The sequence below is a fragment of the Watersipora subatra genome, chromosome 10 (genome assembly GCF_963576615.1).
Source record: "Watersipora subatra chromosome 10, tzWatSuba1.1, whole genome shotgun sequence".
Lineage (NCBI taxonomy): Eukaryota > Metazoa > Bryozoa > Gymnolaemata > Cheilostomatida > Watersiporidae > Watersipora > Watersipora subatra.
The window spans coordinates 36,664,524-36,688,506 of NC_088717.1; the positions used below are offsets into that span (position 1 = coordinate 36,664,524).

A 23,983-nucleotide genomic window follows, 5' to 3' on the forward strand; every position below is an offset into this window, starting at 1 on the left:
TATACTGAATTACTCATCAAAAATAGTGACAATGCTTTTTTTGCGCAAACATAAATAAGGTTGCATTGCAAGCTCAAAGAAAAACAGCATTTTCAAAGCATATACACTCTGAACAATTTATAGGATGCATGCAGCGTCTCTAATGACATAAATCCTAACGTATACAAGCATTGCTTTTAAAGTATCTAGTAGAGCCATATTGGAATTGTATTGAATAAATAACTTTAGGTTAATAGCCAAATATTCAGTTAATTATTCATTTTGCTGTATATAAAGTATGAATATACATGTACAATACCTGTAGTGTTGGAAGAATATACATGTACAAACCTGTAGTGTTGGAAGATTATACATGTACAATATCTGTAGTGTTGGAAGAATATACATGCACATTACCTGTAGTGTTGGAAGAATGCCAAGCACCTTTCTGTAGACTTCAACTGACTCTGAATTTACAAGCACCTGAGCTTGTACTGCCCTTTTGAATAAATTGTCATTAGCAGAGTAGTATCTGTTGAGCAGAGCCATTGACTTTATTAGCATCTTGTCATATTTGTACTCGGAGAGATCCTAAAGATACATAAGGAGTTATCCACACATTACTGCAAGCCAAAATAAAAACAGTTGCATAGATTACGAAAAGTTTATCAGAAATAATAGCTGTTTTTACTAGCTGCACATATACCAGCTAAATTTGCTTAAATTTTCATAAATATTTAAATCCAGTTTGAGTTTAAATTTTAAAATTTTAAAACACACAATAGCATAATCACGGTAACTATCTATTGTTTGCAGTACCACAACTGCTATTACCCTGATTGAAAACAAAAATTATAGTATATTATTTGATTTGTATGAAAGTGTTTGATGTAAGACTTGAGAAGCAGGAAAGGTAAGTTAAATTCTGAATATGGAGACAAGTGATGTTAAAAACTGACCATCAAAATGTCGACAAGATCAAAGCTTCCTCTAAGATAATCCGTTCTGTGAAACATGTCTTCGAGTTTTCTCAAAGCAGCATTGCAGACCTTTCCTCTGCCCTCAATTTCAAAGGTTGTGTAGAGAAGCTGACCTATCAAAGCAAATAAGCAGCTCATACAAATTCTTTTGCATTATGTTAGTAGTTTTGAACGGCTCTAAATGTTTCCATGTCTATGCATTTTTTACCGTTGTAGAATTTTGCCCTTTTGCAGCGTAATACTTTTAACAATATAAATATAATGACATACAATTGCAGATTTTAACATATACGTCATAGAGAGTATATTATGCAGTATTTGTTGTGAGACTGAAGGTTGGGATTATATGGCTAGCACAAGCATTGGATAATCACATATGGCTAGTAGGAGTTTATATGTACAATAGTGCTGGATAATCAGATTGATATAAGACTTTGTCTCCATCATGAGCAGATAACTCTTAAAGCATAAGAATGAAAAGCAACTTCAGATAAGTAAATGATACTTAATACCACCTGCTGAAACCAACATGATTTATTTTTTCGTTTGCGGCTTTAAACATGGCTTAATCACTGTATCCAGTTGATTTGCGGAAAAAACAAAAATAGTGGTCAAATCTGTTGCTCATCACTACTAAGATTTTGGGGCTTACTTTGGCAGAGCTTTGTTTTGTTACTGGAGCTGATAAGATATCTTACTAATAATGTAATAAAAACCTGTGTTGTATGCAAAGGGTTTTTTGCTAGTTTACCATCATAATGTACTATGTCAAAGATTCCACACTGTCCAATATATGTAACCTATTTTTTATAAAATTTATGCAATCGATTAGTTTAAATACTTATTAGTAAATATAAATGTATAACATGAGTATAATTATGAGTAGTATTTCAGCTGTCTGCTCACACTGCTACTAAATACAAGCAGACCTTACCTATTTCTGGCATTACACCACCATATGTATTCGCTGCCGAGTGGGTCATCTTGAACTCATAAACAAACTGCTCCAGTCTGGTGTTGAACCGGAAGTTGAAGAGGAGATCCAACACCTCCATGGCTCTGATAATAGATAGTTTTTATTTACTTACAGTTCCAAAATATTTATGTACACTTATTTACATCAATGTTAATTTATGTACAGATGTTTACACATTTGTATAGGCCTATGTAGTGTGAAACAAACATGGGCGATTGTGACATACATATGTGCATACCCATGTACACTCTTCTGTACCAGCAAACATTTGTTCAACAAGTGTAGAAGCAGCCATGTGTACAAAAGCCATGTGTCTAAAAAAGCCTGTGCATTTTAAAGAGTTCATAAAGTGTTGTGAAGCATGCATGCTCCTATATACATGTATGTACAAGTACATACACCTATCATAATGCCTGCATACATATACCGTGTGTCATATTATTTACATGATAGGAGCGCCTACTATATCTATTAATCATCTACTAAAGCATAAAGGACAGGATGAGTTATCAAGCTCAAGTAAGGAAACTACATGCCATGATGATGAGACATTTGAGGGAATCATGAATATCAAGTGGCAGGACAAGATCCCAAGCGTAGAAATCATACAACTGGCAGGCCTATCATCAATGACTGACATCCTTATTGAAAAAAATCTATGATTTATACAGAATGGAACAAGACCGGCTTCTACGTCAACTATTATACTAGCAACTATGTGATGGTAAGTCAACTATTATACTTGAAACTACGGGATGGTAAGTGAAATTAAGGAAGGCCCAGACTTTACTCTAAAATGTACAGTAGCTATGAGTTTAAAATGGAGGCAGCTCAATACAAACTCATGCCAGATGACCCCTTGTAATCCTACTATCTTTACCCTACTACATCAACATATATCCACAAAACTACTTCCAACAACCTACTACCACCAAAATAAACCAACAGAACTACTACCTCCAGTCTATTATTGCCTACCTATTACTAATAACCTATTACTATCAATCTGTTACTAGCAACATGCATATGTTTAAATCTGGCCAGAAGAATAACATTAATAACACCTGTGTAATCAGCTGCGCAAGCCAACAGCGCTTGATATTGCTATATAACACTTACTGATGTTTTGCATCACAGATAGCCTTGGCTTCACGAGATACAGCAAACCTAGCCTCTGATTGGTAGTTCTGCAGCACTGCTTTGTACGCTTTGTCTACAAGAGCAATGAATTTGGTTAGGCTTGCTAAGCATTATTCAAGGACTGTCAACAAGTACCTGTTAGAAGGTGCTGCAAACAGCAAAGATATGGTATCACTTGATGGATATAAATAGTTTCACAACAATGTCATAAATTGAAAAGACAAATGCCGAGGTTTTGGCAAGGTTTTGCGATAAATTCATGAACTATTTGGTTTAGTATTTTTGTAAGTAAGAAATGAGAGGTTAAATTATTGTACAGACAAACCTTGACATACAACATGAAATTGTATTGAAATTTGCTTCGTATATTGGAAAAAATTTTTCTATGAGATTACATAGCGTTCTATTTAATATGTTTTGGAACACAGAACACAATAATAAATACTTTAAGTAATTATATTTAACTTAAAAACAAGTTTGTTGTATAAAATTATGTAAAAAAATTTAAAGCTACATGGAAGACAAAATTAAAAGAGCAATAATTAGTAAAAAATTGTTTTTATTGCAGCTTTACAGTAGAGATACATGAACGGAGAGGTAGAATTAGTAATACTTAGAGTTGATCATGAGTTGTGTAGAGCACTCTAGCTTAAACTAGGGATAACTTGAATTATACAGATTTTAGCAACTTTACATTTTAGTTTTATTCTCTACAAGCCCATTTCTACTTACAAATGCTTCAAAAAATTTTGAATGTCATATATTGGAAAAGACTCCATATTTTTAGGCAAATATTAGATAAATCTTTGCATAATGTCTAAAAATCTGTATGCTGGGGTGATCACAAACAGAGGTTTGACTATATTCAAGTATTCCAAGTTTATATACAGAGTATAGGGGTTGTCAATAAGAATATTCAATTAGCTCTTTTTTGTTTGCTGTATAAAAACTGCTCACAAGTGTATAAGTATGCATGTACATTTATGACTGTTTACAATGATAACTAACTGGTTCGGATGCTCGTTTTGTGCTACGTGTACAAATAAAATTATGACAGTTTTTCTGCTACATTTTATATTTTATTTAATATTGAGACTCTTATATACAAAAAGATAAAAGCTTAATTTTTGCTGTTATAAAAATAGTCATTTTTATTAGCCACTTTACGTTTGACTAATTACGACGAATAACATATGAGTACGAACAACTTGCATTTAATATTTCAAAAGTATGAAAACAAAACTTTCCAAAACCATTACATGTTAAAAAGAATGCAAATGGAATTGTTGTTATGAAAAGAGTAAGCAACCACACCGCCATGTTTCAGAAGAAATAACTGTGTTGAATGACCTCGATTGTAAAATTACATACAACATGGCTGTCCTTTTACAGCCTCCTTTTACAGCTTTCATTAGCTTGTATCAGTTAATGGGCAATGTCTCTCAACTCTTAATAATAGCTAGTTGTGTTCACTCAATGATTATTCTCCTCTGACAATCAATGTTTCATTAACATTGTCTGGCATAATACTAAAAAAAGTTCAACAACTTTTGACGCGATAATAGAGCTCTTGTAGCTTTCAGAGTCCGATGCACTAGCAATTATTGAGAGACAGATGTTTGTAAAATATGTAAAAGCTTGCCTTTGAAAGGGCTGATATTCACAAATAGATTTAAGTTTTGATGCACAAGAAAGAAGATTGTAAGGCTGTGATGGAGAACCAAGTAAATTTGTTGGAAGCAGATAAGAGGGGGTTTTCATTACGGTATAAGTAGCTTTACTGGAAGAAAAATCATAAAGATATGGAGCTAGTCTAACTCAGACTATGAAAACGTTATGTTAACATACTTTATTTACATGTCTAACTGACATGTTCTAAATGTTCTATATAATATTCATCCTCTTAGGAGAGAAAGGTATTTTAAAGATGTGGTTGCATCAAAAAGATTGATTTAATAAAATTAACACCAATAAAAGGCTAGAACATGAGCTACAATTTGTTATCAGTTTTGTCTTTGTAGACTTTCAATATTTTTTCCGATGTTAATCTTCAAATATCTTGACAATGAGATCGCCTAAAACAACAAACACCATATCAATGGATAGACAAAAAAATACTTTCTTTTAAAATCAACTCCAATTTGAGGCAACCACATCTTTAAACGCTGTATTATAAAATATTAACATTGATATTTTACAAAGAAAAATAAGATAAAACGAAGGATTGAATTTTAAAATTTGCCAAAAATAAAAGCAAAAAAAAACAAAAACGAATATGTATATAAATATATATAATATATATAATAGTGTAAAAATGTATTCAAAATATATATAAAAAAGATATATATAGTAAATATACATGTAGCCTATTGGTATATATCTGGTTTTGTTTTTTGCTTCTATTTTTGGCATTTTAAAATTCAATCACTCATTTCTTTTCATCATTTTTACTTTTTCCTCACAGAAATTATTGAACGCTTTTGAGATATTTTTTTAAAATTTGATCTGTTTATTCATGTGTTGCTATTATTTATTATTTTAATTGTTAAAGTAACTGAACTCAAAAAAATGTATCATTGTGTATTCCTTGTTTAATTACCACTCTTCAACACAATCAATGGACAGCTCGTGTTAGTCTTTGGTTGACCATTAACAAAGCCGAGGGGAAACTTATGTTGACTTTTTTCCCAGTGGGATTTTTTTGCGATGTTTACTTCACCACCATGTTTGCATTTTCAAATAGCTATTTTCCACAGTTTTGCTTTTCCCCGTGTTTGCTTTTCCAAACAGTTTTTAAACTTTAAAGTTGCATAATATAATATTTTCGATACGAACTATCTTTTATCTAACCTATACATGTTTGAATTGAGAGTGATAAGGTCTCAATGTCTATACGTTCTTCTTTGGCAAAGGAAGGTTAAAACACATTTTATATTATTCGAGCTAAGTAGAACATAACTATATGAAAGGAAGCCGTGCTCATATAGACCAATTTACATAATTTCAATAATTCAAGAAACTTCAGACATCATATGCAAGAAGAAACTTTGCATTTCAAAAGAAATATTTCCTTTTGTTCTATGTTGCATGCTAAAACGTCGCTATATAAAACTGATCAATCTTAGGTCAAAGTTAAAATGTTCCTGTATTTGCCCTTTATTTAAAACTACACGCTATGTATACCACCAATAACTCTCTTTGTGCATTTACAACTATCCATAACATCAAACTAAATTTGACGGGCAATTCTAGGCTACTAGTCATGTATATTCAAAACAGCTAACCATGCACTTGATAATTATATGTATGCGCCTAATATATATGCTGTATGTTGCATGCATTTAAAGCTTACTCCTAAGTCTATATGGCATGTGATGGAATGACTTTAGTCATTATCTACCATTTAATTATACAGCAAGAAGCGTGTAATTACTAACACGTGTTCGTTCTGTTACGCCAATCAGTGCTATAAAAATCAATAGTACAACGTACAAGATTTCTTATTAGAAAAAAGCAAACAAGTTAAGATTAGATGAGTATTGTACTTAATCAGTGTGTTCCAAGACTATAAAAGTCTTATAGGCTCTCCCTTTATTTAATATTTGTTTCATATCTGCACTTTTATTACTTCCCCAGGTCACTCTCCCATGAGATTAGTAGGTAATAATAATTTGTCTTTGCTTTAATATCAAATATGGTGGTTTTACATAGAGCAATAATTAAATTCTCATGTTAACGAAATGAGCTTCAACATTTATAAGAAAAATTTATCAAGTATTATATTTATTTAAACATACTTTATGGGTTTCAAATTAAATTATCTTACACGCTGGATTTTTACAAGATAAGCTAGCAGAAGTTCGTCTTGTACTCATCATATCCTCATACTTAATATCTGAACTACTTTAAAACTTTCTATTTGAAAACTTGAAACTTACCAAATAATAAGCAAAAAATAAAGATTTTCAACCTGGTTTACTTGCCAAAACTTTCAATATAATATTCAAATAAAATGCTAAAACAAAAACTGTTATATGTTAAAGTTAAGTATAGGAAGATTTCAAGTTACTCAATAGATGAGAAGATAATTGTAATACAGTTAGACACGCTCTATATGGCAGGGCTATCTGGCGACTCTTTTATCTCTGCAGCAATAAGCTTTAAAATTGTTTTTATTAAAAACCTATTACTTTATTACATACATTTTGCTTATATTTTACGTCAAAATGTATCGGGTAAGAGAGCAATAAACGAGCCTGTTTAGGTTTCTTCAAAGTATATTAAAATGTCTCAAATTATGAATGAGGTGAGTGGCTCAATTGATGCCAAGATAAACAGTTTGTTATAAAATATCTCTAAGCCACCTTAAGCCATTAAAACTGCGCCTGTAGCAAAATCCCCGTGAACAGTTTATTTGAGAAAGTTAACTAAGAAGGTATTACAATATGTTCTAATATTATATTATAATATAATGCCCAGACAATGTAAGGTTGTATTTGGTTTTATTCATACCAGAATACATATTGTTATTAATTCTACGATAATTGTTAACCATGTACCATAACATCTTATAGCACTGCTCTGGCATTCATAATTTTTTTCTAGTATAGCCTGCGCAGCGGAAAATTAACAAATTGTTTTGAAGTATATATACATCTATGCATACCCCTGCCCACGTATTTGTACCCACATATATTTTATTTATATTATTTTTTATTTTTTTATATTTATTTGTTATAATATATTTTTGAAACAAGCGCAAAAAAGCCGCAAACTTTACATGTTTATACATCTACACAAGTCTAACATTTCTGTTCTTAAAAAAAAACAAAGATCCTAGAAACACAATAACTAGCAATCCTGGTGTTTCAGGGGTATTTTTATGCAAGAATAGGTGAATGCCCAGCGTTGCACGGGTGATAAAAAAGTTTTTGTACACAAATTTTACTTTTAATCAACATATTCCACATCAACGTTTACCATTCTAACTTTTAAATCAAGGCCTTTGTTTATTTCTGTGTACTGTGTTATTTCTGTGTAATTTATACCGTACCGGCTGCAGTGACTACTACAGGCCTATACTGATTGCAATTGTCTTGTGGGCTATATGAATACTTTTCTGGTACGGCTTCAAGAATTTCTCTTCTGGTATGGCTTTACTCATAATGCTAGCTGCAGCATTTAATGTGAAGCCAAAAAAGATTGGCATATATTTTAAGTGTGTGTCCAGTTTATTCCATGATATAGCCAGTTAGACAGAGTAGTGTACTGAATGAATTGATTTCTGCAGAACTGGAGATTATGAGTTCAAATCCAGTTCACAGTGGATTTACCATTCTTAAAACTTTATCGCTATAGCTGGACAGACGGAAGTACAGACAAAGACAAAAATTGAGATTTATATATAGATTAAAAGCAGAAGCATATTAAAAATTATTTTATTATTATTATTTTGTGGTCAAGCTTTAAATTGAAACTTTAATTACAAGCAATAAAAACTAGTCTCAGTTTTCTTCTTTGGCTTCAAGATAATGCATCCCTATATGTTAGCCTTGACTTATGGGAGAATGTGGAGCACAGTCTATTTTGACATATGATTTAAATCAACATAAAGCATGCATTCAAGTTGTATTTTAGCCTCTGAATAAAAGCAACTAGTTAGTAGGTTTTCCTACATTAAAAACTTTTGACCAATCAGAAAGAATTATTTCAAGCATCGGTGCGTTTGCAAACAATACGGTGTGTTCAGTCATCGGCTGTCTCATCATAACTACTGAGTAGTTGAAGAGCTCTTCATTGCTAGCTAGAGGCTACTGGTGATTGCAGGTGATTGCAGTATGATCTTAATAGCAACTTATCTAAAAGAAGGTAACTCGGAGTAATTCTACGGTAAGTTGAAAGCAATTTGTTTTTCTTTGAGTAAAGTTACAAATTTCAACAAAGAAGAAAATTCTATGTTTTGCATTTTCAGAAACAATAGAAAATAAGCAAATTAATGTCATTTGTGTATTTTAGTTACCCTAATAAGAATTTAGTATGACAAAAAAATTACAATGCATATACAGTACAGTAGAGATTAATTTTCTAATATTTTAGTTTTATCTTTAAAGATGAACTTGCACCAAAATTAATTGGATTTTATCAAAAAGTGTCGATATTTTTCTATCATTTGCGATTGTTTTTGATGTTTGAGGTGATCTGATTGCCAGGATGTCTTAAGACTAAATCAACAAAACCTGATCACGATTAAAACGCTCAGATCTAAACTAAAATAAACCTATTTCTGGAAGAATATATTTATATCATGTAGCCTAAGTTCTACAGCTTGATTGCAATTACTGTTTGAGAGAAGCTGCAATCAGTCTATGAGTTCTGGCGAATAACTAATCTTAACACTCCTGATTGTTGACCTATCTAAGTGATACCATAATATGCAGATACTATAGTATAAAGTAGCAAATGGAAGTAGAAATACGGCTTCAATCAGCGCACTTATTTGAAAGCCAGCAGCTAATCATCATACTAATGGTTAAACTGTGATATTGGCTCTTTGAAGCTGAATGGAACAACAGGCAGCTGCCCGAGTAATAACTAATAATGTCATTAATTATTGGGCTAGATTGTTACCAGTTATTCTGATGGTCAATAGAGCAAATGAATGTGAGAGAGAGCCCGGTGCAAGCAGCCGAACTTGTTCATGTAAGTAGATAGACTCTCTAATCATTATTGAAGTGTATAACGATTAGCTGTGAATACAGATTTTAATACAAAAAAATTATTGCAATATTTCTCATATTTGCTTATCTACGAATCTAAAATCATGCAATCACTTAGATAATATACTTCTTTGAATGAATGCATGTTTTTTAAAGGGAGATCTATTATAATTGCAAGCTATAACTAATAACTAGTTTTATAAATTATAAACAATAAATATTAATATAAAATTATTAATTATAACTAATTTTTGAACAATAATCCGCATCATTAAAATTTTTAAAACATCTAACATTCATTATTAAAGGAACTTAGAAGAACAAATAGATGAGTTTACAAACTTTGAGAAATCAAAGAGGGGCTTTACATCTTTGTGATAAAGTTTGCTTTTTCATCATTGTCAAACATGGCCTATGCTTTGCTAAACTACTAATAATGCCTAATTACCTGACATAAATCCTGCGCTTAGCCATACTTATCTCAGATAATTCTATAATTATTTCATTAATTTAATAATTAGATTAATAATTAGGATTATGCGTGAGACGACAGAATAAGCTACTAGCAGGATTCTGATGAGTAGAAAATTTTTCGAATTTGTTACATTCTATTGTTTCCAAATCCATTCAATTGCAAATGCTGTTTGTTGATATAAAAAGTATTATTAAAAATGTGTTTAAAATTTGCCTTAAAAAGTGCATTTTTAGATCAGTCGCAGTGCAAATGCTGATCATTGATTTTAATGAATAAATATGCTAAATACAGATAAAACCTTTGTTACAGCCTTACTTTGACAAGATCAAAAATGTTAGCTTGATGTTTGAGCAGACATCTATCACTTGTTATTTGATGACTGCATTTAATGATGTTTTTTTATTTTATTGCTTATTTCAATGCTTTACTGACAAAAATATTTGAAGATACATTGTTTGTTAAACACTAAACTATGCGAAAGTAAAGTAAACAAGCGTATATTAATCACTAACATTTTCATCCCTCTAACAAGTTCTGATATACAATTTGCTGGGCTTTAACACTGTTTAGAAAAGGGATGGGCACATTCACACATAAATTGAAGTTTTTGGTGCACTTGACCCTTTAGTAGACTACTTCCAAACTCGCGTTCCGTGGCTCTCACATGCAGGCTAGGGGTAAATCTAGATGCGGCTCAAGTTCAAAAAGATAACTGATTTGCTTAGTCTAAACAACCATAGGCAGCTAAGCAAACGGGCAGAAAAAGCACTCAATAATCTATTTTTAGAAGATTGCTAGCTAAATGAACCTAGAACATTGTTGTCAGCCACCAAGAATCAGTTGCCATTACAATTTATCCATATTCGAAGGAAACTACGCTTTATTAAATCATCTTTCAACATTAACAATGCTTCTACACCCAACTGGTTCACTCATTAAACTAAAAAATTAAAAATGCGCGTTCATTTATAATGGCTGCCAAACTAGACTATATTATTTCATTTATTGCTGCCTATAGCACTTATCTCTACCTCTACTACCAATTTTCCCAGCCATATCAATATTTTTAATGAAAAAGCACTTTTCAAACTTTCAATTTTGATTGCATAACGTGAAACGAAAACTCAATCAGCTGATACACATTTTTGTTAAACTCTACTTCCTTTGTAAGTGATTTTACTGTCCTGACTACATGGCAATTACTCTGATGGTTAGTTTCATACGAAGCCAGGATGAAGCTAATCAATACAAATATTTAAAAATGATCAATGCTTTTAACGGATTGACTGCCGACGAGAGCTTTTAGTGGCACTTTCTTCTGGCATTCCCATAGAAAATGCCAGGTTGTGTCAGACGTATCTCAAGTGCTATTAGTATATAGCATTTCAGTTGTCAAGTGGGAGCAAACCAGTTCGCAAGCAAATTGTAAATACGAGTCATATACCATCTCGCTCCCACACAATTCTTTCCTACACTTTATAGATTACTCGAGAGCACCTGTGACAGCCAACTTTCGATGACAGCTCATAGGTGGTCGCATTGTCGAACATGTAAGATGCCAATTCTCACAACTATGTCTACACAACAAGAACAGCTGGGCAATTGATAAATGACCAAATGTTAGGAGGTGCAAATGAAACAAATATGACGATGGGAAGGAAGACCATGTTTGCCTACAGCCTAAATGGACCGGCAGCAAACATTGTTCTTATTATAACATTTGCAATCATAATTGCATGGACGATCATAGGAAATGTTACAGTCATACTGTCAGTAAAGAGAACACCTGCGCTAAGGGCATGCTTGTCAAATGTCCTAATCGCTAATCTCGCTTGTAGTGATCTCCTTCTTGGAATTGTAGTACTGCCATTGTCGGCCATGGTAGAAGTTTTTAATTATTGGCCACTTCCACAAGGACTATGCTTTTTCTGGCTTGTTATCGGTACGTTATGTTCATGTTTAGGTTGTGTTATCGGTATGTTATGATCCTGTTTAAATCATGTTATAGATACGTTACACTCTTGTTCAAATCATGGTCAAGGTATGTTACACTCCTGTTTAGGTCATGTTATGGGAATATTATGTTAATGTTTAGGTCGTGTTATAGGAGTGTGATCTTTATGTTTAAGTCATATTAAAAGTATCTATAGTTCTTGTTTAGGTCATGTTATAGGAATGTTGTTTCTGTTTGGGTTGTGTTTTAGGTATGTTATGTTCACATTTGGGTTATGTTATAGGTGTGCTATGTTAATGGTGTAACTGTTTATAAAATAAAAGTAGGTTTGTTATAAGCATGTTATGCTCATGCTTCAGCTACGAGCAAAACTAAGTAAAAATGCAAGTTATTAATGGGTAAAAAAGATTGTGATGAATGTATGTAACGGTTGTTGCCATGGGATCAATTATTTTGCAAATCAAAGAAGTCATAACGATTATTCCAAGTGTTTTTGTTCAAGCACTAGACTAAGAAGCTTTTATCAACTATGTAGTTAAAAAAGATTTTTTTATGAGAAATATCACGGGAATAATATGACCAAGGACTGATGTTGGATGTTTTAGATGTACTCCTTTGTACGGCAAGCATCTGGGGACTCGTCACCATAGCAACGGACAGGTACACAGCCACATTCTATCCTCTTTGGTACAGAACTGGAGCCCGTAAGCCAAGAGTTGTGATATATATAACTATTGTTTGGGTTACTTCAATATTCACTATCATACCCGTTCTCTTCGGATTTGGGGGTCTCCTACAGAACAGCTATCAAGAAGAGATTGAACCGGCAACCTGTGCGCTAGACGTTACCATCGACTATGCCTTGTACTCATCGATAATGACCTTCTTTTTGCCTGCACTCATTTTATTCATATTGTATGGCAAGATCTTCAGAGAGATTCGTCGCAGGTATATAACACCTCCAACTCTAGCTTGGTAATATTTTCACTTACAACACTTTCATTTTCATTTTAAGAATGGCTCAGTTGTCTTCATTTAAAAGATGTAAAAGTACCCACAAAAGTTGATTTCCTAAGACCTCCTTGGCAAAAGATTTTGTTTTTCACGTGTTAACATTCCCGGAAGCGCCGTTACACTTGGTGTTTATGAAACTGTGATGTTTGCAAAAGCTTATTTATAGTCAAGGAGAAAACATGCAACATATTCGTTATTACTCGGAACTGAGAACATGTTTATGTTTAAAAGGTCTATTGGGAGAGAGCTTTAAGCTGATCTCTATTAGCTGTTAAGATTTACCGAGATGCCTACAGATTGCGTCATTTTTGTTATTACATTGACTGTTTGCTTTTCATGTTTACACAAATTTTATGAGCTTGTTTGATGACAGATGTTGTCTACACAAGATAAAACTTAGAGCCCAGCATGTTAGTAAACAAAAAGGTCTATTTATAAAAGTGTAATTTAAAAAAAGTAAATCCTTTTCTATGGGTTGAGGCCGGATTTGCTGGATTTTGTCAGCCAGTGGTAGATTGGATTTGTCAGTTCTTATTTAATGGTATTCTCAAATAACCCCTTTTCTTAGCTCTTACTTAATAAAAATTGCGTACAAAGTTTCTTATACAAGTTCTATGCTTCAACCATGAGTGAAGGTGAGGTTGCATTAAAGAGAAGAGTAAGCCAAACATTATGGCCCCACACTCCCATAAAACATGATTCCCTTTCTAATTGTCATCTGATCTTTGAATACGTGCATATGATAAGGCACTATCGTTTAAAAGGACATTGGAAGCAGCAAAGGTGAGAGGAAAGTTTATGAAGACGATGAAGGTGGAAGACAAGGAAAGCCATAAAATTGAACAGGAACTTAAGGATTGGGAGCACGAAGACTCAACTAGGTAACTGCTACCTAATTATGGTAGAAAACAAGTCAAAGTGTATCATTCTGCTAGAAATAAATATACTACAATAAAAATATTTCTATGACATTTAGTATTTTGCTAATTAGTGACTTGGTCAGATATTTAGTAATTGGTGCAATAGTGAGAGTAGGTTTAAGGGTTTATGGGTCTATGGGTCTGTGGGCCTATGAGTCTGTAGGTCTATGGGCCTATGGGTCTGGGTCTAGAATAAAATTTTGTTGCTCTTTATAGCAAAATTATGAATTTTTTGCCTTCCAATTGTAAATATACAGAAGATGCTATAATGAGCACAACGAATCATGCAGCCTTTTCTATAAATATCATCTGGGAAATCTGAACTGCATTTGCTACGCTTAACTGTACGACTTTATAAAACAGATCTGTTCAAAATTTGATTCTTGTCAAAATCTGGGCCATATGTTGATGCTGTGAAATTTGAAATTATTAAACTGTTTGGTGAACATGAGAGAACTGTACATCCTGTTTTAGAGATACGGTATAAGCTGATAGCCTATATAGCAAATTCTAGCAGTGGTTCATCTTGTCTTTAGATTAACTTTTTACTAGACTGCTACTAAACATGATAGCTCCCGGTTGTGCTTATCTGTGCTCAAAATTTGCTAAAGTGTTTTTAAAAAAATTGATCAACTAGCTGCTTTTGGTAATGTACATAAAGTGTTTAACAAGTCTTAAATTTTCAAAACACTATATAAAAAGAAAAAGCTTAATTTTTGAAATAGAACTTAATACCGAGTCAACCAAGTTATTTACTAGTAGAAGCAGATGGATAAATAAAATTTTGTGCACATATTTCATAGGTAAATAAAAATAACCTCGCATAAAGCAACTTCATCTCGAATTTATTGCAGTCAAAATGAAGAGAGTAGTTTTGCTTCTATGCTGTTTGAACGCTCTGAGAATGAGAACCCAGAAAAGCTAACAATTTCTCAAACAATTGAAGACAACAAACTAAATGCACCCCCTGCTGCTGTCCTTTCAGGTATGCTTATTCAAAAGACCATGCTTGTAACTAAAGTATATTTAATAACCAGTTTTTATACTAGCTGCTATTTTGCCCCAAAAAACCACTGGCCTAATCTTGCTCTAAAATATAATTTGAAGCTACCTTTCTATAAATATACATAGTGATTCGTGTGTGTTAGTGTCGGAGGAACCAAGCAGCCAGAAGAACATATCCTTGCTAAAAAGGATAGCATCGAAAAGGAAAAAGGAAGGACGAGAAGAAAGAGCCACTCGTATTATGCTCACTATCATGCTATTTTTCATCATATGCTGGTTGCCGTTCTTTATCATGTACCTGACAAGAGCTGCTCTGAGCAAGACCTGTGCAGACTGTATACCTCTACCTCTTCAGGCATGTAACTAGATAATATTATACAAATGCTAAGTTGAAAATCTTGTTTAGCTCAGTTGAAAGTTGGAGGTCTAATAAGGGTCAGCGCTGCGGCTACATTCTCTCAGCCAGGTCAGAAAATCTCACTCAATATTTATACTTTAGTGATGCTCAAACAACAATTACCTTGCGCAAATTAAATTCATTTGCAAAGCGCATTTTCGATTAAACAAGTTCTAGCTTAATTATTGTGTAGACACATGATATTGTATTTCTACAAAAAAATTGTATTGATATTACTTGCAGAGAAACATTTAAAGGTGTTTTTGGTAGAAACCTTTGGAATAGCAAAACAGTTTCGAGCAGCTCGTAAATTAGATGAACAGCTTTTCTCTATCTGCTGCTAATCATCTTAAAGATCCAAGCTTACGCGAGCAATGCTACAAATGAAATGCCACACCCGTCAACACTAATTACATTGAAGCGGCTTGACACAGACTGAGCATTATGATGAGAACCACAGGACAGCTAATCAATTCATTCTACTCAACTGAAATACATCAACTGAAATGATACACGTGCATATGTCAGCGTATTTTACTTTGAGAAATTCAATGTGTCAGACAAATGAAATTCGATGTGAAAGTAATGGTATCCCAGAGCTATTAGTAGTGGTGCGTCTATTAAAATTAACACGAAATTAGCCATGAAACAGGTTTTGATTTTTCTGTTTTTATACCACTCTGTAAAATAATAATTTTACAGCTCATTGACTGATTCAATTTTTATTTCTGATTGAGAGATCACAGAATATCATTAAAAGTGAAAAGCCATTTTAACTAAAGTTTTGATGAAACATTCATGTTGAGCAGCTAGACTAGTTATAAGTAAGAAGTAACAAACTAGTTTTTGTTACAGAGCTTTCTGATCTGGTTAGGATACATCAACTCTGCTGGTAACCCCATACTCTATGCCGCCTTCAACAGACAGTTTAAAGATGCTTTTATAACTATTTGGTGTGGGAAGCTGTATGAACTCTGCCACAAGCCTTCAGGACTAGAATATAGACCGAGGGCTAGCACGTTCACCAAGAACTGACTTTTTCATGTTATCTCTATTGTAGCAGCTAATAAGAATTTAATTAAAAGGGAATTAGAATTGTAGCAATCTTCATGAGATAAATAGAAAATAGGCAAGCTGTACAGCAGTTTTTAGCCTCGCTCTTCCAGTTACAGCTTCACTTGTAGGTTTTTATATATGATGTTATCTCATCGGAACATAAAATAGTTTAGAATCTGCTACAGAAAATTCATTTCTGACATTGTGTCTTGATCTCAGAGTGTTAATGCTTTTAGTCACAGACAAACTTGGCTAACATTAAATTTGATGGTTTCAAATAGCTGGTTCAAGACATAAGTATATCAATGAGTATATTGTGTTCGATTCCATGTCCATTCCTAGTCAGCTGGTGTTTAGTCTGTGCCTAAGGTCTGCTCGGTGACTTGTCAAACAAAGCATCATTTATTTACGCTTTCAGAACAGTAGGTGTAAATCGTATTAATTATTTGCTCAATGTTATGGACTATGTTAACATATTGAAACAATATTATGATGTATGTTAACATATTGAAACATGTGATGAATTATGTTAACATATTAAAACATGTCATAAACTATTGAAACTATTTCTGCTTTTGAGTTAGAGAATAAACTCATTTTGATACTCAATGAGTCTTGCTGGTACTCAATAGATTTGCTGGTAGACACTTGAATCAACCAATATGTGCTGCAATTGTCTAAATTATAAAACAAATGAGATTCGAGACCAATTTAAATTTCATCAGCTTACATTTCATTGCATGGCCACTACATCCAGCTTGCACTACATGGAGATGACATCCATTTTTTATACCTTGTAGTTGTCTTTTTGTGAAAGAATTATAGCGGAGGGGTGGTTCACAGAAACAATGTGTGAGGGCATGTGTTGGCGCTACTTCAAACTTTTCATGTACAACTCTGATGCATAAAGACTAGTCCATGGAGTCAGAAGGCAAATATTTGATATCAACTTAGCACTTACTATCATTTCGATACATCTATGGCTCCAGTTGACAGGCTTAGTAATCAAATGCGTGTATAGCTTTTATTGTCACAGGTAATCATCAACAAAATTATGGTTTTCATTACGGACGTGGCAAAAAAATGGAAAGACAGAAATCAGGAATTATTGAGTGAGTTGAGCTGACGTGTTTTAAATGTTGGTAATCTAATAATATTGAGGAGGAGCTGGGATAGTGAATTGTAGTTTGCAGTAACAGAAAGTTTATAAACTGAAACATATGATGATGGGTGTAGTATGTTGGTGTCATGAAATAGAAAACGGTGTTTGTCATATGTGAACGGATAAATACAAATATTCTGAGCAAAGTAACTACAGAAATTTCAATAACAAACATACGATGGTGGATGTTTAGGTTGTATATCACTGCCAGACCTTCTCAGAAATCAAAATAATCTTTTTCAAATATCATCACGATGTAAGTGAAAAATGTGACAACAAAAAGAGCAAATAGAGCTTAATCTTTGCTTTTATACATTTCCTCAAATGCTTTTTCTAACGCATTTCTTAAATAGTGTTTATTATGACATCATAGCAGTCCATTAATGCGTAATCATTCCGTATTCATCATTTGCATAAAACCTTTTCTCAAGTGGCAGCTTATCGAACTGTTTTGTACATTCTACTTGTGTACTAGTTTTCATCTCAATGCCTGCTAGTAATAAATATTCTTGTTGCTAAAGAAAACTTGAATAAAACTCAGCCTTCTCTTCAGAGAAGGCAGCAAAAAGGAAATAATTCAGGTACTGTCATGCGTATTTGTGTGATAGAAAGAAAATGGCCACGCGAGGTGCAGCCTTTTAAGTTCAGCTCACTGAACTAAAATTCCAGGGCTCGGAGAACTCCCCCATGACTGTGTTTATTCTTCAAACTTGTTTTCACCTCAACTGTGAACGAACATGTTTAAAAATAAACCTACACAAAATTTTAACAGAATTCATCAGAAACTATCGGTATTTTTCTATCATTTGCGTTTGTTTTTTGTTTGAGGTGATCTGACTGCCAGGATGTTTCAAGATCAAAATCGACAAAACTTGATAGCGGTTAAAAAGATCAGATCAAGCAAAAGTGAAATCACGAATTATGAAAGCGATTTTGATCTAGAAACACTCTGGCAATCAGATCACCTTAAAGGTTGACTTGCAATATAATTCACATTACAGTTATTTGATATCAAAAGATTCACCATGTTTTACTCTGTTGTGTTGTAGGTGCAAAATATGTGGAAATACGGTTACAAGCTCTTAAAAGCTCAAAAACGAAAAGCCGCCATAGATTGGAATCTCTTTATTTCTCTGACTTAGTCATGAAATTTGGTTATCGTCTTGCCACGTGATGTTCTCACGTGAATTGAAAGGGCAATATAAAACTTATCGCAGCACTAGTTTATAACAAACACTTCGGGTGTTACCGAAGACCCCGTATCAAATATAGATGTTCACTACTTAACAGTTTTGTTTCAGTTTGGTCTAATCGGCAAGTCGTAATCTGATCATGTGACCCAATACTTCGCAAATAATTTCTGCAGCACTTTTCGATTATCACAAATGACCAACAGGCTCGTCATGATTATCAGACAATGATATGTACTCCTTCAAGCTAAGGCTAAAAGATTAAACTAATTTTTATGGTAAGTTATAAGATATCACTGCTAAAAGTGACAGCATTAAAATGATGATAAAATAGACACGTAAGAACAATAGACATGGTTTTATTGAATGCGTGAAGTATATTTGTGAAATATTTCGACGAATAAAGTTGCATGAAAGTGTAAACAGAAACCATCTCTCACAACTACGTCACATTTGAGCCATTTTGGAAAGAGAATTCAAACTACGGTGGTCTCGTGTGGCTGCGATTAACTGTTCGTTTTTGAGCTTTTAAGAGCTTGTAATCACATTTCCACATATTTTGCACCTACAACACAACTGAGTAAGACATGGTGAATCTTTTCATATCAAATAACTGTAATGTGAATTTTGTTGCAAGTCAACCTTTAAACATCAAAAACAGTCACAAATGATAGAAAAATCCAATAGTTTCGGATGAAATCTACTAAAATTTTGTGCAAGTTGATCTCTGATATGACGGTTTAGAGAACGCGTCAAAATCTGATTTGGCAGCAGAGCAAAAGTAACTAGCAATAGGAATTGCCTTTATTGTCACTATGACAACTATTGTCACTTTATTACATGCACTATACATGTTCCCGTAGTTATCTGACAGCTCATAGTTTGTAACAGGTAAAAGTTGTGTTTTAAATTTTAAATGAGATTTGGGTTGTTGCTTGGAATGAATTTATGACTATAGCTATTCTTTAGTAGCATTAGTATTGCATTAAGTCAACTAGGTAAGAGATATCCTTCAAATAATTTTATATTACAAACACCGAAACCTTATCTATTAGTGATGCTGGTTTGGCTACTTTTGAAGTGAAAATTTGCTAGTTAGAAAAAGAATAATAACTTTATTAACATAAACTGTACATTTACAGTAACTGGAAGTATTTTATATGTGTGCAGGACTTTTATAGACATGCAAAATAACAAGTATATATATTTTCAGGTGCACTAAAAAGTTTCTACAATTTTTAGACTTGTAAAAAAATACCCGCAGTTACGAATGACCAATTAAAGAGTCTAGCAGTTAACTAAAAAATTTCTAAATGCCATTTAGTAAATTGTTATCATTATTTCAGTTTTATAACTTTTCTGTCGGAGCGTAAACATCTGTTATGTTGTTTGTGAAATTTAAAGTTACAATACAAACAGGAAGTATATCTCGGGCTAAAGCGCAATAGGCCTCACGCTAAAGTAGCATATATTTTTATTCACATGTATGAAGCACTTGTAGCTCAAAGTGTCAAATTGGAAATGGTTTAGAAGATAAAACAAGCGATATTGCGTGAGAATAAAACGCATACATTGACACAAATCTGTGGAGATTTAAGCTGTATAACTGCTTTGATTTTCAGAGGGTTTAATGCCTGCGTGCCTTGAAATCTTATCTACATCAAATTAACTTGCCAATTATGCGAACAAACATGTATCAATCAATTCAGAATATAGTAGACGCATAACATTCTCTTCAAGCCCTGTAAACCGTTACAGCTCTCAGTGCTTCTCAATTACAACTTCCAGAATTGCCACAGCTACAAAGTTATTATTTTTTATATTAATCACAATATCGTGTTATTGCGCAAACTTAAAGGCTGGCTCACTCTATACCACTGTATGTCAGAATAGTGTTCTCTTGGCTTCTACTAGTCAACTATGTGCATTGTAAAGCATTGGCATCGTCAAGGAATGCATATATGTCAGCAAAGATTGGAGCTATCAAACTTTTCCATAGCTTACCAAACACCCTTGACAACCTGTGCAATGTGCATCAGTGATAGTGATTGGCTGTCAAACTGCTCAATCTATATTTTCTTTCATGACAGTTGCTGCGGGACTAGTATTTTGTCGTTTCCACAATGGCATTGTGTTATTAGAATGCTAAACCATGAACTATCCACTGATGTAAACATAGATGGATTTGTAATAATGTGAACATTGTTATCATCACAGAAGGTTACCAAGGCATAGTGTGGTTGATATGGATATACGACGATATATTGTAAACCAGCCTTAAAAAGAGAATGCTCATACTACATGATTGTATAAGTTTTTAATCTTATACTACCAGCTACCAAGCTGTTAGTAGTTTTTACTGAACTTTATCGTAGTGAATCACATCCAACTGACTAACTTGCATATTGCGAATAATTTTGGTGATTACACCAGTTTCACTCAATATTTGTTCTCTCATTAATAATTAATTGTTAAAAAGAAGCAGGCGTGTAAAGCAGTAAACCTTTATTAGCATTGGCTGTTCAATCAATTTTTATTATTCAACAGCGAGAGTAAACATGTTGCACATTGGCAATTGCCAAAAGGTGATTCACATGTTGGCAACTTTTTACAGGTGATCCACATGCTGACAACTGTCAACAGGTAAATCTCATGCTGGCAATTGACAACAAGTAAATTACATACCAAGTTGCTTTGCAATTATTTCTAGAAATATAGCGCGTTAAGTCACAAATTTAAACTACTTCAAGTAAAACTTAAACATAGCTCTGATTTGCAAAATGATTCCTCTGTCGTGATTTATGATGAGGTGATTGATTATATTGAACATTATGTCAGCTAATAAATAGTGGCAGCGCTTAGCAACATGTCACAGTTTCTAAATAATCAGTATTAAGGTATGGTGTTGTTAGCTATGTTGCTAGCAGCAATAGCAAACTATTGAATGCTTAGCTCACATATGATCATGGTGGAGTTGTTGAAACATTAATAGGGCTAGACTAGTGAAAAGACGACTCCCTAACACTGACTCACCATTTCCACTGCTGTCAGGTTTTGGGTATGGCTTGTCATTGCGGCCATCCATCAGGTCTAGAAGGGGTTTAATAAGTTGCTTAATGTCATCTGTATTGCCATAATAACCATACATGACCAGGTAGTGAACTAGCCTCAGGACTTGCTCCACTAAAAACAAAAGACAATAATTTCACATCAAATAAGTACTTATAACTACTGTACAGTCTTGAGATGCAATCGTCAAGATGAAATTTATATTATTTACATTTAATTTTAATAATATTTAATATTTTTATATATTAAATCTTTTATTTATAGAATCAATGATTTAATGATTGTCACCAAATTCTAAAAACTACAACTAAAGTTATGAGTGCAGGTATTAGTAAAACTATCGAATTGGCATATTTTAATGAAGGCTGTTTAGCTTGCAAAACTTTTCTGAAACTTTGCTTTTTATGCTAATAATCAATGATTTAAGTAAAATTATAAAATGAATGAGAAATTTAAATGTTGGTAATCCAGAACACTAAAAAGTTAATCCCACGACCAAATGAGCGGAGTGAATGTTTGAGTGTTTTATGATAAATGCATGTGCACACAACTCACGAAAATTATTTATCAACAACGTCGCAAACCCTTGTACCGAAATCTCATCAACAAATTTAACCATTTTTGTGTAGAGTCGTTTAAGTATACTAACAATACAAAACACATAAAAACATATTTAAATATGTTACCAAGTCTTTGAAAATTGACGACATGTTCCTAAACCTTACCCATCTGATCGGATTATACACAAATAGACAGATTAATTTGGCCAAAAATTGTTATTGAAACTTGTCAAGCCTTGTTTTTATCAAAATTAAGACCGACAGAAAATAGAACCATTAAGTCGTGCGCATTTCACGAAAGAATAACGCGCACATTTCACCAGTCTATAGCATTGGCGAATTGCCGAAGGTTTCTGTAATTAACGTAGAAGTACTGAAATCGTTTCTTTTTTTTACCGATTTCAAAGTAACTGACATTTTGAAAACTTTTGAGTACTTTGGTATTCTAACTGATGTCCAAAGCGGTGTAAGTAAAGGAAATGACGATGATATTTTTTTCTAACGATTCTTATGAGATTATTACAATATTTAATTATAGGTTTGGATGACTATTGAAGTGTTATAGTCACACTAACAACATCGATGACGGGCAGTATGTTACTGTTATTATTTTTTTAAATAGTTTTGTTAAATAGATTTTCTAAAAATCTATATAAATATCACAACTTCTTGATATTGTTAGCTATGACGTTTTGAAATGTAAACAAAATTGTGCATTGGTTTTCTATTATTACTGTATTACTATATTAATAATATTGGTTATTCTAATAATATCAGTGCATTTTACTTCTAATATTGGCCAATATTGCATTTCTCGTATTGCAGAGGGAGAGATATAAACATATAATCTTTTCCTTTCATTATTGCTGTTTGTTGTATATAATAACACCCACACCCAGTACATTACAGCTACCATTGCAGTTATCCTATTGCACTGCAGTGCCATTTGACTGCTAATATTGCATTTTTCAACCATCAGTACCCTTTCTTTTTTCAATATCACTTTGGCTGTATGACAGGGGAATTTCTAGTATACTTTACGCTGACTTTAATCGAAATTATTTTACAGCTGAAATACAAAGAAGCAGCGTGTCAAACCATACCATAAAACCTCTAATTAAACACCATGGCACTCGATTATGTATTATACTCTATTATCAAACAGACGTGGCGTTCAATTAGAGGTGGCGTTCAATTAGAGGTTTTACGGTATTCTAACTTAAAAATTATTAACTCTTTGCAAAATCTTTTTTAAAACAAAATCAGCAGTCATTCTACCCAATTTAATTAGTGTCCTGAAGGTTATCAGTAAACAATAGTGTGGAGTGATGACCAACGGAAATATAATTATCATATTATCTAGAGAGCACACTCAATATGTTATCATCCA

The 23,983-nt window shown here is 33.0% G+C and overlaps 2 protein-coding genes across 2 annotated transcripts in view; one reads left to right on the forward strand and one right to left on the reverse strand.

Annotated features, from left to right (window-relative positions):
• LOC137406297 (inositol 1,4,5-trisphosphate-gated calcium channel ITPR3-like) overlaps positions 1 to 23,983 on the reverse strand; it is a 134,780-nt gene that overhangs the window by 49,922 nt on the left and 60,875 nt on the right. Inside the window, 5 exon segments of the mRNA XM_068092849.1 lie at positions 397 to 570; positions 939 to 1,072; positions 1,894 to 2,018; positions 3,055 to 3,148; positions 21,998 to 22,147. Coding sequence (XP_067948950.1) covers positions 397 to 570; positions 939 to 1,072; positions 1,894 to 2,018; positions 3,055 to 3,148; positions 21,998 to 22,147 — 677 coding nt within the window.
• LOC137406298 (probable G-protein coupled receptor No18) lies at positions 9,638 to 17,056 on the forward strand. The gene is made up of 7 exons (XM_068092850.1): positions 9,638 to 9,774; positions 11,749 to 12,208; positions 12,826 to 13,168; positions 13,999 to 14,115; positions 15,009 to 15,139; positions 15,303 to 15,514; positions 16,412 to 17,056. The coding sequence occupies exons 2-7, from the start codon at positions 11,884 to 11,886 to the stop codon at positions 16,589 to 16,591; spliced, it is 1,308 nt and encodes a 435-aa protein (XP_067948951.1). The 5' UTR covers positions 9,638 to 9,774; positions 11,749 to 11,883; the 3' UTR covers positions 16,592 to 17,056.

Coding starts and splice junctions, on each gene's coding strand:
- LOC137406298 (XM_068092850.1), top strand. CDS start 11,884: ATGTTAGGAGGTGCAAATGAAACAAATATGACGATGGGAAGGAAGACC. Junction 14,116..15,008: donor GAGCACGAAGACTCAACTAG/GTAACTGCTACC, acceptor AATTTATTGCAG/TCAAAATGAAGAGAGTAGTT. Junction 15,140..15,302: donor CCCTGCTGCTGTCCTTTCAG/GTATGCTTATTC, acceptor CGTGTGTGTTAG/TGTCGGAGGAACCAAGCAGC.